The 15,475-nt window shown below is 38.1% G+C and overlaps 1 protein-coding gene across 1 annotated transcript; it reads left to right on the top strand.

Annotated features, from left to right (window-relative positions):
* Positions 1-2,552: 2,552 nt before the first annotated feature.
* Positions 2,553-13,994, top strand: dpydb (dihydropyrimidine dehydrogenase b; the record flags this gene model as incomplete). The annotated part of the gene is made up of 25 exons (XM_079244350.1): positions 2,553-2,585; positions 5,312-5,422; positions 5,552-5,634; positions 6,781-6,868; positions 7,224-7,385; positions 7,699-7,895; positions 8,221-8,302; positions 8,382-8,469; positions 8,619-8,726; positions 9,248-9,417; positions 9,495-9,705; positions 9,847-10,031; positions 10,133-10,348; positions 10,467-10,631; positions 10,733-10,801; positions 10,916-10,999; positions 11,141-11,261; positions 11,393-11,512; positions 11,891-12,033; positions 12,689-12,743; positions 12,835-12,956; positions 13,167-13,313; positions 13,395-13,457; positions 13,656-13,733; positions 13,830-13,994. The coding sequence occupies 25 exons, from the start codon at positions 2,553-2,555 to the stop codon at positions 13,992-13,994; spliced, it is 3,066 nt and encodes a 1,021-aa protein (XP_079100476.1).
* Between the last annotated feature and the right edge of the window lie 1,481 nt (positions 13,995-15,475).

The following is a 15,475-nucleotide window of genomic DNA, read 5'->3' on the forward strand; positions in this document are numbered from 1 at the left end:
TTTTGAGGAAGCAGTGAAATGGCATAGACTTCTATTAAACCAGTATAAGCACTACTTTTCTACAACCTTGATGTCTTTTTTTTCTCCCAGCTCTTGATCACACATGCAGCGCCCACTCCTACAAAAGTACAACCTACCATCCATTATCCAGAAATCCAAAATCCAGAAACAAGCCAAGCAAAACTCATCCAGGCACAACTTGATGCCAAAAACTGTTTGCATATTAACTATTTGTTCACTGTTTGTGTATTTGGCATGCAAACTCCACCCACCTGACAATACAGCAGTGGTGCCCTGCGTGGAGACCAGCTGGCAGGCACTGGCTTCTGTTATATGCTAGTACAAAAAAAAAGAAACTATTTCAAACACAAGGAGGAGGTTCATAATAAATAAATGTATTTAATCTCAGCTTCTTACAAGTGTGAAGTAAATTATTAGACATTGTCCAGACCATTTTAATGCAGTTATAGGAAAAACTGGAGCATTTCAGAGCTTGGTACAAATATAATCTTTCTTCATATTTCACATTGAGACCTCTCCTTGCCACTGGTGCTGATAGCTATTTCCCAATTTCCAAGCCTGCTTTAATTTTTTTGGCATTGCTTCAAATTCCCAAAGCCCCCACCCATGGAGCTGCACTTTTTCCATGAGAAGGCTGCTTATTCAGAATTACCTTCTCATAGTCATGTGAAATTTGAGTCATTCATCCATCATAGTGAAACCTCTCATAAACTATACTGAAACCCTCTTATTATCTATTCTGAACTCATTTACACACTATGGTGAATTTCCCCAAATCAATTTTTTCTACAATGTGTGAGAGAGCCAGGCAAATTTCAGCTGGGTAGAAAAGGAAGTAATATCAGCTGAAATGGAAAAGAAGAAGTAGAAATAAGAGCGAATTTTCAAAACAAAATGCAGAAGAAGTCTGCGTTTCCACGAGACTTTTTTTTCCTTTGTTTGTGTGTTTTCTTTTTGTTGTTGTTGTTTTTTTGTCTTTTTTTTATTATTGAACCGTGGAAACAACAGTACAAAATTGACATTGTATATCGGATTACAAAAACAATAAAAACCTTGATATAATAGTATAATAACAAAGAAGGTAACAGCATATGGGACATAAAACAGAGCACAAGGATTTGTGAGCTAAATTAAACAAAAAAAGTTACATACAAATACTTTTTTTTTTTTAAAAATCCACGAGACAGCAAGCTCTGTGGCAGCGGTGTCACGTCGTGGCACTTCTGGCAACTACCACAGTGCCAACCATAGACTGTATGGTGCCTACCAGAGAATTGCCAAGGACTGCCAGAAGTTACCAATGCCTGTCATACCAAAAAAACAAACAACCCCCCCCCCCCCCCCCCCACACACACACACACACATGCCATGAAAAATATGCACCCATGAAGAACACAGTCTCTGAGAGAAAGTTCTGCAATAATTTCGCATAATTTTTCATTTTATGACAGACTGGAAAAGGCTATTGGTAAGTTCTTAGAGTAGAAAACATGACTAAATGACATCTACCCTGCAGCTGACTGTCACTGCGCTACTTGAGAGGGCGCCTTTTCATGGTAGGAATTTTCAGCACACCTTCAATGCGGCTTGTAGTGTGAAGTCACAGCACGGGTTTTTTTTTTTTTTTTTTTTCTTCACCTGACGGAGCTCTTACCACAGACAGCCACGAGTTCCCACAGCCCCCACTGTCCTTGCTCGTTTCTTTAGATGTTTCTGGTCCGCATTTCACCCTGTCAGTATCAAGTCAACATAACATGCACATACACTTGATGTTAACAGAGTACGTCGTTGTGTTTTAACAGATTAATTAGCCTACAAGGTCGAATAGGTTTGCTGTTATCGGGACCAATGTTGCTGCTTTGAGAATTAATTACACGAGTATTTGAGATTTTTTACTATGATGTATGAATTAATTAAACTTCACATGTCTATGAGAGTGAACTTGTGAATAAAGTCTTAAACGACCTGTCACAGAAAAAAAAAAAAGTGCATACAGATCGACTTCCCCTTTTAGAGGTGGAGTTTGAACTTTACAGTTTGCAATTGTCACTGATTTCATAGTTGAAGTGCAATGCACTCAGAAACGTACCCACTGCCCATCTCTGCTGAACTTTGACCTTCACAGAGCGATAACAGCTCCATCTGTCAGCTCACCTTATCCTCTGGGTGTATGGGGAAGAGCCAGCTTTGGGGTCGCTCAGACAGCAGTTTTTGATGTTTTAGATGACGTAACGACGCAGCACTGGCTCTTAGGGTCGAAAAACAAACCCGGTTCCAGTTGACCCAGCTGGGACTGACTCTAACACTAACACCAAACCAGAATCTCTTCTTCTCTGGTGGAAAGGGGGCTGGTCTGTTGTCTAACATCTCTGCTGGGACAGTGGTGGGATAGTCAACACTCTTAGATTGACACTTGGAAGCAGGACAGTCCCGGACAGTGCTTCAGACGTCTCTTATCTGGACAGCCAACCGGGATTGTTTGAAGACCTTCACAAAGCATTACCAACTTCTTTGCAAAGTCGGGCAGAAAGATGATGCTGAGTAAAGATCTTCCAGATATTGAGGTAAGCTGTTAGATTCATGCTGAACTTCCTGCTGTCAACTGGCTTCACATGCAAGCAAATTTTCAAGTGAACTTTTTAAGAATAAAGTACACTAATATTTCTATTGATAATATACATTAAAACTCAAGATACACAAAGATATTTTGCACAATATTAAGATAAATCTGAATCTTTGGGTGTTTTTTTTTTTTTTGTTGTTTTTTTTAAAAAATTCTAATCATTTTCCAACTTTATGGGACCAAACACTGGTCCTATAATGCGTTTTTATCACTGATTGTTGACTGTTTTTTTTTTTACGTTTGGTAGGAAATTCTCCTGCTATAGGGTTTTTATTCTTGCACTAAATCGAATTTGTGCTACAAAGTGTCTAAATCTGTGCTGCCTGCTTGCAAAATACCATAGTACAGTAATGTCACTAAATAAACCCTCCTCAAGAATTTGGGGATTACCTTCAACCAATTATTACAGTATAATCTGAGCTCTCACAAGGATTTACTCTGCACATGAAAAACCAGCGCAGGAGCAAAGGCAAAAGTCTGAAGACATTTTACATCCATTTGTGACACTTCTAACAAAGGTGCACAGCTATGATACATACTGGTACTCCGAAGACTTGCAGACGTGCTACAGATTTTAAAAGCAATTTAAAGGATTAGTATGAAAAGGGAAACTTTGATTATTTCAGTTATTAGTTTTGCACCAAACGTATTTCTGGTTAGCCTGCGGTAACAGGAGGATCTCTAAATTGGAAACAAAATAACCTTGATTGTGTCAGCATGAGGAAATGAAGGATCCACAGTATATGGGTGAACTTTAGGATTCCTCAACTTCTTGTAGCTCAGTTTTGTCCATTGTAAATCTCTTATTCACATAAGTTTCCGTTTAAAAGGCAGATGTCTCCAAAAGCTTCAGAGGCTCCATCAGCTTTTAGTTTTGCGCTTGGAGCAAGAACAAAATCAACAACTTCTGATGCAAGACTGCTCCCTCTGAGGACAAGCTGCTGGAGAGGTTTGCCAGTACAAACTGCAGAGCGTAAAGAGACAGAGGACAGTTATTTCTGTAGGCGGCCACAAGGAGACCAATATTTCTTGCATAAAGTGTGATTTTATTCAAATAGCAATGTAGTAAAAGTGCTTTAGTATCAGTGGATCTTTGTGTTTCCCTCTCTCAATTAGCTGACAGAACATTGAGTACATATTCATATTACTATAGTTTTCTTGTTGACATTATAACATAATCTTCTCCATGGCAACTTGGCAGCAATAGACACTCGTAACTTCAGTCCAGCTGCTGAAATATTTAAGTGTCTCAGAGCACCTCTGACTTTATATGGATTGCACACTTGTATTCCTTTTTCAGTGCAAAGGAGGATTTTTCACGCCCTCAAAAGTTTTGAAACTCTTTGAATTGAGTTCTGACACAGAAAGACATGAAAAAGTGAAAATATGTCATAAACTGATTAATAAAGATTGATTTAAAGGGACTTGTTTATAGTTATTTCTACTGCAGGAAACAGTCAAAGCCTCTTTCTTCAGTTTCAGCTGCTTTTATCATAAAAGTCTCACTCGCAGTGACTCTTGTTGATTGAGTTTGCATCCAAAGACTTATGCACACACACTGCCACTGCTGCATGTTGCAGCACCATTACAGAACGATTAAGAAAGCTGCGTCATGTGGTCCTAACATGGGTTCATGGCCTTGTGCAACATGTTATATCTTGTGTACAAAGTTTAGATAAGTGGCACGAGACATGGAGTAGAGATTCGGGTGTGCACGTGTAGAGGCGGAGCAACAGTATCAAGCTGTCTTGTAAAAAATCTCTATAAAATCATGGGATTTAGAATTTTCCATGTGACTTTAAATTTCATGCAGCTTTTATTGATCATATTTCCAGCTGCAATATAACACATTATAATACATGAACAACAGAAGTGACATGTAGGAGTCACATAACACCAGCACATCGATCTAGGAACGCATTATTATCTTATCATCTGAACTCCAGCATTCAAACAACCAGACTTCCCAGAATGTTCTGAGTTTTTTGTTTTTACCAGCATTTCTGTGTGTGACAAGGACAGATAACACCGGATGTCATGTACACTGCATGTAGACTTTTGTGATGTTAAACTGGTGCATCTAATTTAAGAATTTCAACAAAATGTCATCTGTGAGTATGTTATTTCAAGGAAGAGATCATAAATATTATTATTACTGTTTTATCTCAAGGTCACAGTTTTAGTTATAATAAAGCAAACACAGATTTTGTGGGTTTCCAGAAGAAACCGTCTTTGGGGGCTGAATGAATTAAAAACAAATCATGCACTTATACAATCTAAGAGTTGAAAATTCATAAGCATGTCAGTGAAGCAGGAATGCTAAGATTGTCTCTGAGGTCATTGATCAAATACAACTTGTCTCTTTAACTTTTGTTTTGTGGCAACTTTAATATCCTGACATACAGATATTATCACCATTTGATATTCAGATGAAGGGATTAAAATTATATTTGCAACCAAAGTCATTTAGGCTACCAGTATCATTAAGTGGATAATCTTAATTAATTAACTGGATAGTTATTATTCAGTGGGTAACAATCTTTAAGTAGCTAACACATAAAAAACATTAGGTAGAAATGTTCTGTGAGTTCTGTTAGTGTTACAATCTAAAACATGTTTCATTTTTCCTTGTGAAGTTAAAGTAATTAATTTAATTTTTATTTTTAGAGCATCCTGGCTCTTAATCCAAGAGTTAGGAGTCACGCTCAGATCATGTCCACAGCTAATAAAAAGAAGGAAAAGAAACACTGGAAGCGAAACCCTGAAAGGAACTGCGACGTAAGACATGCACACACACATTCAAGATTTAGCTTTGATTAAAAGTGTGTTTGTCCAGTCAGTGAAGAGGTCTAGTTGTTGTTAGAGCATTTATACTGTCTCGTCTGCACTCTACACTCTTTCTTTCAGTCGTGTGTGAAGCTGGAGAACAACTTTGATGATATAAAGCACACAACGCTGAGTGAGAGAGGAGCTCTGCGAGAAGCACTGAGGTAAAAACTGGACAACTTGGCTTTTTCTCTAAACTAACTCATGAAACGGCTCAAAAACATGAACACATTACAGAGTATTCATGCACAGCAGCCCACTGTTTCTGTTTCTGATGTTTATTTTTTTAAGCAGAATTTTCTCGTTCATACATGTTGTCTGTGTGTTTTTGACATGGTGGTTTCTCTTTGCTCATTCCTAATTCCTCTACAAGGCCTTCCCACCTGTTTTTATGCTTTTCCGCTCTTTCTTTGAGGGATTAAGACGTGGTCATCTCGGCATTCAGCATGGGCCATGGCAATGTGCTTTGCTCTGTGACGCCTGCTCTTTGATCCCTAACAGAAAAAAAACATTGTACTGCTGCAAAACAGAGAATCCATGTTTGTCTTAGTGTAGTTTCCTTGTTAACATTAATAAAATGATCTTCTTTTGGCTTCTACAGACTCTAGTAACTCGAGTCCAGCTGCAGAAACTTTGGCACACCAGCACCGCTCTGTGCAGATTAACATTTAGTCAGAGCACTTTTGATTTCATTTGGATTGCACACATTAATTTCTCTTTTTTTTATGTGTCATAATTTTTTAAACACTTTGATTTCAATCCTGTCACAGAGAGGCATCAAAAGGTGCAATTCAGTGGGACTATAATAAAGTTATCTAGGCTACAGGAAACAGTTGAAGCCTCTGCATAGTTTCAGTCAGACTTGTTGAAAATATTGACACTGCTTGTGATTTTGGGGTTTAAAATGCAATGCACATGTTCTCATCATAAACAAAAAGACAATTAAAGAAGAGACTAAATTCTTTTAAAGCTGGTCAACCATACACCCTATTTTGATTTTTTTTTTTCACTTACGCTTTTGCATAACTTAATGTTTCACTAGGTTTATCAGAACTTATCAATGCTGCTGTTTTAGACAGCTGTTGAACATAATTATGTGAAATAATCATCATTGTGTTGGCTCCTAACTATGCTGCTTTATACTTACTTTGTTAAAAAAAAAATAAATAAAAAAAAGAAGGCAATTACAACTACCAGACTGTATTGTACACTAACACTTTTTTGGACATCACTGGGTGGAATTAACTTCAGTTTTATATGCCTTGATATTTGTTGATTGAAAACATGCACAAATAAAAATCTGTGTTTAGGTGTCTAAAATGTGCTGATGCTCCCTGTCAGAAGAGCTGCCCAACCAACCTGGACATCAAGTCATTTATTACAAGTATAGCTAACAAGGTAAAGAACACACTCACAACACTGGAGAGTATAATGCAGGACAATGAAGTGAAGAGACCTGAGGGGTTAAAAGTTGTAAATAAATAAGACCAAATAAGTTTATTGATAGATGTAAAATATCAGTTCTTTTAATGTACATGCTTGTGTTTGCATGTCTCCACACATTAATTATATGTTTGTCAGTGGGGTTCATTTGAGTATGTTTTTTCTTTTTAATTGTTGGGTTTGCCTGTTCCTTTACTTTCTTTTATAGTATTTTTAGCTCTGTAAAGCACCTTCGTCCGTGTGTACTGTGCTTAAATGTGCTATATAAATAAAACCTACTCACTAACTTATTTACTTGTGCATGTAACAGAACTACTATGGAGCAGCTCGGGCCATTCTGTCCGACAACCCTCTGGGTTTGACCTGTGGGATGGTCTGTCCCACATCAGAACTTTGTGTTGGGGGCTGCAACCTGTACGCCTCTGAAGAAGGGCCGATTAACATCGGAGGGTTGCAGCAGTTCGCTACAGAGGTACAATTGCTGCTTGCCAAGTTTCCAGGAAACGCATTCCATCAACTTGCTGCAATACCTCAGCTGTGATGATTTACAGACAGCCGGAGTCACGTTGTCATTGCTTAATTTCTAAGCTGATAGGTGCGACTTTTGTCTTGTGATGCAAAAACACTAAAACTACCTGACGGACTGTGAACCTGGTCAAGCAGTGGAGCCTGATGTGAATTTAGCGCACTACCAGCAGGCTGATTTGGATGAATGTAAAATCAGCTGTAATGACATTGCTATGTGAACTCTCATGTAAAATGTGATTGTGTGTGTGTGTTTACAGGTGTTCAGTAAAATGGGCATCCCTCAGATCAGGAATCCTGAACTCCCACCAGCCAATAAGATGCCAGCGTCTTACCACGCCCCGATCGCTCTGATCGGCTGTGGTCCAGCATCAGTCAGTTGTGCCTCTTTCCTGGCCCGTCTTGGATACAATAACATCACTATATTTGAAAAGCAGAAGTACACAGGGGGGCTGAGGTGAGAAATGTCCATGACTGAAAAGAACATTCTGATCATCCTGAATCATTGATATAAATTAATCAAAGTTAATTAGATGACATCATCTTTTCAGTTGGATGATGTTCTGTAATTTCTAAAACATCTGTAGGACAATTTAGAATCTTGTTGATATGAATGATGGAGTTACAGATCAAGGTCATTCCTATAAACATCCATATCAAATTTCCTTGGTACAAATCAACATGACAGGATGAGAGACATGTGGGACTAAGTCAATATCAATAGTGATAAAAATAAAATAAAAAGAAATCTAAGATACCAAAATGTGTGTTCTTCCATGCAGCACATCAGAAATCCCCCAGTTTCGGCTTCCATATGAGGTGGTTCAGTTTGAGATAAACTTGATGAAGGACTTGGGAGTCAAGGTATTAACATCTACCTGTTGCAAGAGTTATTCCATCCTTACAGGGTTTTATAATGAGTGTGTTTGTTGTTTTTGTGTAGGTAGTTTGTGAGAAAGGTTTAGGTGTTAATGGAATGACTCTGAAGTCACTGAAGGAAGAAGGATTTAAGGCTGTTTTCATTGGAATTGGTGAGTTTTCCATGTTTAAGTTTATTCAGTTTAGTATTGAGCCTTTGAATCCATCTTAAACAGTTGCATGTATATCCTGGACACCCCAACTTTGTGTGTATGAAATGTGTTCATGTGCAGTATGTCTGTGTTTATGTGTGTTACTCAAGGTCTGCCTCAGGCCAACAGGGCAAAAATCTTCCAAGGTTTAACTGTGGATCAAGGGTTCTTCACGTCAAAAGATTTCCTTCCTATGGTGGCCTCTGCAAGCAAGAGAGGTACAGGTGGGGAAGGGGGGTGTAAAAAATATCAGAATAGAGGAGAAAAAAGGCATTTTATTGCATTTTTTTCCTACTTGTTTCAATTCTGCCTTTAAGATTTATTCCATTATGACACTTTTATACAATATAATGCCAAATCCTCTTGAAACCGCTTACTTGCTTTTTTGTATCATGTTATGTTTTGTTTTAAAAAAGAACTATATTTATATAAAATTTCACCAAACAAATAAAAAATGTATTAATTTTTCTAACAAGAATAATCAGCAGAAAACCTTTATAGGTTGCTCAGTGCAGTATTTATAAGTAAAAGTACAGTAAGGATTTGCACAGATATCAAACGAGAGCACAAAACAGTACAAAAAGAAAATATTAGAGACAAAATACGTTAAATACACAATAACAAATATTTACAGTGTATAAGACAGAGTGTGTATGTAACAACAGCAGGAAGAGGACTTGTTCTAGGGGAGTGCTTGTTGTGGCTTAATTAGTCTTACTGTCTTTCTTTCATTGTCTAGGCATGTGCCAGTGCCGCTCTTCCCTCCCAGAGTTGAAGGGAGTGGTGATAGTTTTAGGGTCGGGTGACACTGCCTTCGACTGTGCCACCTCAGCTCTTCGCTGTGGAGCCAAGAGAGTGTACGTCTGCTTCAGGAAGGGATTCACCAACATCAGGGCTGTTCCTGAGGAGGTACGATGAGGATGGATGGACAAATGTTGTTTGATAGCCAACACATACAGCTACATGTTTAATTCCTTTTCCATTAGATGGAGTTGGCAAAGGAGGAGCAGTGCGAGTTCCTGCCCTTCCTGTCTCCTCGTGAGGTCATCATTAAAAATGGAAGGGTTGCCGGGTTACAGTTCTGCCGCACTGAGCAGACTGAGGAAGGTGATTGGTTGGAAGATGAGGACCAGATTGTGAGGCTGAAGGCTGATTACATCATCAGTGCTTTTGGGTCCATGTTGAATGAACCTCAGGGTAAGAAAATAATCACAAAGCAAAATTTGTTCTCCAGCCTTTCCAGATTTGTTTGGGTTGAAAAAGATTTCTACAAGATGATGATGTGTTTTCTAATGTGAACTGAATCCATTGGTTGTGTGTGTGTGTATTCTGGTGTAGTGACTGAAGCAATGGCTCCTGTGAAGCTGAGTCGCTGGGGTACTCCAGAGGTCAACACAGACACAATGCAGACCAGTGAGCCCTGGGTGTTTGCTGGAGGGGACATTGCTGGTTTGGCAAACACCACGGTGGAGTCTGTAAACGATGGCAAACAAGCCTCATGGTACATCCACAGATACATACAGGTATTCTCCTCTCTGGTGTGAAAATCCAACCAGTTTCTGTAGTTCATTTAAAAGATGTCCAAACCTGAAACTTGTATTTTCCTTCTCCATTATTTTTCTAGTCTCTTCATGGACAGACAGTGGACAAAGTCCCTAAACTCCCCTTGTTTTACAGCGCCATAGATCAGGTGGATATTAGCGTTGAGGTTTGTGGAATAAAGTTTCCAAACCCATTCGGCCTGGCCTCTGCTCCTCCCACCACCAGTACAGCAATGATCAGAAGAGCATTTGAACAAGGATGGGGCTTTGCACTGACCAAGACATTTGGACTTGATAAGGTACAGGACTGACAAACAATGTGAGCTACCTAGAAAGCATCCAGAGTCACTCAAGTACATTTGACCTTAAGGTATTGGTAGAAGTATTTCAATGGCCTCTTTACACATATTTCTGCAGGACCTGGTGACCAATGTGTCTCCTCGCATTGTCCGTGGTACCACCTCAGGTCATGTGTATGGACCTGGTCAGAGCTCCTTCCTCAACATTGAGCTAATCAGTGAGAAGACAGCAGCCTACTGGTGTCAATCGGTTGCTGAGCTGAAGAAAGATTTCCCCAAAAATGTAGATTACACGTCACATCATCCTATTTCTTTTGTGGCTCAGAAGATGTTAGATGTAGGTGATTAGTTACGTTGTTTAAAAATTCCCTCTGTTTCTGTCAGGTGGTGATCTCAAGTATCATGTGCAGTTACAACAAAGAAGACTGGACAGAGCTGGCCAAGATGGCTGAGGTGAGGCACAACCCGTATTAGTGGATAAATCAGAAGATATGTACAGACTTTAAATGGTGTATTGCCAGCACCATTACAAAGTAAAAGTAAACGTGAGAAAATCTATGTGTTTAGGAGTCAGGAGCAGATGCTTTGGAGCTGAACCTGTCCTGTCCTCATGGGATGGGAGAGAGGGGCATGGGACTGGCCTGTGGACAGGTACATGTTCCTGAAACTATCTCTAGACCTTCTTTTCTAAATTCACATAAGTAACTTGATTTCCTTTTCAACTATAACTTAATGTAGCACCTTAAATTACAACATTATTGGTTGTAATTTTTGTGCTTGCTGTGTGATAAGGACCCAGTGTTGGTGCGTAACATATGTCGATGGGTGCGTGCGGCCACTTCCATTCCATTTTTTGCTAAACTGACACCAAATGTTACCAATATCATCGACATCGCCAAAGCGGCACATGAAGGTGACAAGACACAACTGTTTTTACCTCCTTCTTGTCCTTTTTTATTGTTTAATCATTTTACTGAGTATATTTTACATCTGAAAGCCAAAATGCAAAATGAATGTCAAGTATGTGTTGTTTTTGTGATGCAGGTGGAGCAGACGGTGTCACAGCCACCAACACAGTTTCAGGTTTGATGGGACTGAAGGCTGATGGTTCTCCCTGGCCAAGTGTTGGTGGGGGCAAACGCACCACATATGGAGGAGTGTCTGGTAAGTAAAAAGTCCACACAATCAGTAGAAAAGGGAAAATAAAACTCCATTCCTTGAGGGTCACTGGCCTGCAGGTTTTAGATGTTTTCTTTCTTCAACATAATAATATTTTTGTTGTCTTCTCTTTACAACACCTGTATTCTTTTAATGTTTTCAAGTTGAGCACTTTGAGTTGTTTTTTTTTAATTTGAATTGTGCTATACAAATAAACTTGCCGTGCCTTGCCTGAAGAGATGTGTAATTAAATACTTTTAACACTTTAATCACTGGTCAACAATAGAAAAAAGTATTTTAGAAATGGTATAATTACTGCCACTTCATAAAAACACCATGACCACATTACTTACACAAACTCACAAAGTCATTTCTTTTTTCTAGGTAACGCCATCAGACCAATTGCTCTCAAAGCAGTCTCTGCTATTGCCAAGGCAATCCCAGGTTTCCCCATTTTGGCCACTGGTGGTATTGACTCAGCAGAGACTGGACTGCAGTTTCTCCATGCTGGTGCTTCAGTGCTACAGGTAATAACTAAATTATTGTTCATCATTTTGTTGTAATATGCTTGATCATTTCAAAATAACCACAGAAAGTCTGAGTGCTGTTAAATTATTAACATTGATTGTATGTATTTGACTTATGTAATATTATGTGTGCTCAAATAAAATGTAATCTGCAACAGTATTGGCAGTATAAACCTATAAACTGTTTTCTTCCCTAGTATACTTTATTTATTTATTTATTTATAATAAAGTCCAAAAAAGGGACTATTAATGGTATTAAAATGTGACCACATTAAATCCCAGTGGCATTTAGGTTTGCAGTGCTGACAATTACAGTTTTCTGTTGCTGTCACATTTGCGGAGATCAAATGTTAGAAAAACAATAAAAACATTCCTGATTATGTTATTTTTAAAATAGATTAGTGTAACAATAACTGTTGTCATTTTTTCATAGCCTCATGATGAATTCATACCCATGGACACCAGGGGCCTCTTTTGTCAACAAATTAAACATAGGCTTTAATATGTAGTTGGCTCCAGTCTGTAATCACTGCAACTAGTAATCATTGCATTTTTCATACAAGAGAAGTAATTAAATTTGAATTGCTGTAATGTTAGGAAACTTTGCTGTTTTGTTGATGGTCTCTGTCTGACAGACAGTGTATGATTTTACCAGGTGTGTAGTGCAGTTCAGAACCAGGACTTCACTCTGATTGAGGATTACTGTTTAGGTAAGTGGCTTTGTTTCTATACTATGTATATATATGTATATAATATAATATAATATAATAAATTATAAATTACACTAAATATAATGTTTAGGTCTGAAAGCCTTGTTGTACCTGAGGAGCCTGGATCTCAAGGACTGGGACGGTCAGTCTCCTCCCACTGAGAGACACCAAAAAGGAAAACCTGTTCCCAGACTGAAAGACCTGGTTGGGAAGGTATATTGACATATTATGTGATTGCAGTAAAAGTGCTTGGTGGGTTTATTGAAAATTAGATTGTATGGTTTTAAAGATTGTTTCAAACCAGTAGTAATTTAAATATTGAAGTCCCAAATTTGTATTTCTTTAAAAAAAAAAAAAAAAAAAAAGTGATCCCATCCTTTTACTTATTTTTCACCATTTTTTCTGCATGTTTGATTCGTCTAGAGTCTCCCTAGCTTCGGTCCATACCTCCAGCAGAAGACAGAAGCCATCACAAAGTACAAAAAACACCTTGGAGGCACTGATAAAGGTGTTGCCGCACAGGCAAACATTAGCCACAACATGCCCAAAAAACCTGTTCCTGCTGTCAAGGTGTGGATAATTATTACTTTAATCATTCTGCATGGTCAAACAAGCTTTGCTCTGTAAAACAAGCATTTGTTGTGTTCTTAGGATGTGATAGCCAGAGCGTTGCGCCACATTGGAGCATACCAGGAGCTTGACAACATTGAGCAGGTGCACAGTTTCTACTTTGTTGTTGTATTGATATAAGACTTTATTTCATGAAAAGTATACAAACATTCTGTGAAGTAAGACACATGAACACATGATCATCATGTGTTTAATCATTCTTTACATTTTTTGTAAAGTTTTGGGCTTTCTAGTCAGAGTAAGTACACAAAAGTCGTCATTCACAATCCTCTGTGTTCTCAGGTCCAGGCTCTGATAGATGAAGATATGTGCATCAACTGTGGTAAATGTTATATGACCTGCAATGATTCTGGATACCAGGTATGTATATAGGTTACATTAAGACAATGATTTTGTTTCTTTTGAAAGTTGTTGTAAATATGTAGTCATATTATGTGACTTTGTGACTCTGTCTAGGCTATACAGTTTGACCCAGAGACCCACCTTCCCTTTGTGACTGACAGCTGCACTGGCTGCACTCTGTGCTTCAGTGTCTGTCCAATCATTGACTGCATCCAGATGGTTACCAGGACAACACCTCATGTACCAAAACGGGGTATTCCCATCAGTCCTGTCTGCTAAATGAACAAACAAAACCATTGCTTTCTGCCAATATAAAATAAAGATTAGAAATTGCATATCTGCTATGGTGAAACTGCTGTACAGCATTATGTCCCAGTAAAGCTGAAAAAGAAAGATCACAGAAAAAAATATATCCTAAAAGTTATCCTAAAATTTATTAATGAAATTAATTTTGAAAAAGTACACAATGATTTTGGTTTGTATTAATAGTAATGTTGGGTCATTAATTCAATCGAACTTAAATTATGTGAATTCATATAAGGTTATTGTCTCCTCACCAGGATAGTAAATTGATATATGTATTCATATGAGAGAAATTTACATGGTGACATGGTGCTTTTAATCTATCTAAAATTTAAATATAATTACTATAATTTGTGCCACAACAGTGATGTGAAAGATAATATATAACAACAAAAACAGAAATGCTCTGGTCCATTCCATTTTTAACAATTATATTTGAGCTAATGAAAAAAGTAATAAAAAGAATAGTAAATTAGCTATTTGTAATGAGTTACCCTGAGGATCCATAATTCAGCCACACACAGGGAGTTCTGGACAAATGACCAGTTTATTGGTGGAGGAGTATGAACAGAAGATCAGTCCAGGGGAGTGGTCTGCAGAAGAAACCAGGCAACAGCTGGGAGGTAAACAGGATGGCAAAATACTCATCCAGGCAAAGACAAGGCTCAGAGATCCAAAGACAGGCAGGGTCGGTAACCAGAAGATCCGAAAGGTAGCGGTATCCGTCGAGGGCAAGGCAAGGAGGGTAATCCAGGGGCATGAAGCAGCGGGTCGGCAACTGAGGAACAATCCGTAGACCGCTGGAACAAAACTAGACATAGGTCTGATTATTATCTGGCAGAAAAGGAGGGATTGGAGGGAGCTTAAGTAGGCAGTGAGAGAAAAGGAAACCAGGTGAACTGAATGAGGTAGCAGAGGCAATTAGGAAGCCAGCAGGTGGATCGAGTAATCAATGATGAGCGCCAGGAGATCAGGGTGGCAAAAACATGACACTATTGACATGAATACTGAATAAAGACAGAAAAGTTTTTTTTTTTTAAATATAGACAGCTGAACAATAAATTCTGGGAACCATTTTCAGGTAAAATATTAATAGGTTTCGCACTTTATCATTGAAATGAGTTTTGGTAAATTTGCTGCATGATGTAATTGATATTAATGATATGGTACTAAAAACGAATTTGGGTTTTGAAGCTATAATATATTTTTATCCAGTTCATCTTTTTTAAAACAATTATAAAATATATATGTAATTATAAAATGCATGTTGACATTACTACAACCATTGCTTAATGTTGCTCTAATAAAAAATCCAATTATTATTCTTTAGTTGTTTCCAGTACTTTATTACCCATTCATAACAACTTGGTGTTGATATGCATATGTGATTGTTCTTCTGTGTCTGTTGATTATCAGAAAAGAAATCTGATAAATAAAATGTTGATAAGATAATAAGA

This window comes from Telmatherina bonti (assembly GCF_933228915.1).
Source record: "Telmatherina bonti genome assembly, chromosome: 7".
Lineage (NCBI taxonomy): Eukaryota > Metazoa > Chordata > Actinopteri > Atheriniformes > Telmatherinidae > Telmatherina > Telmatherina bonti.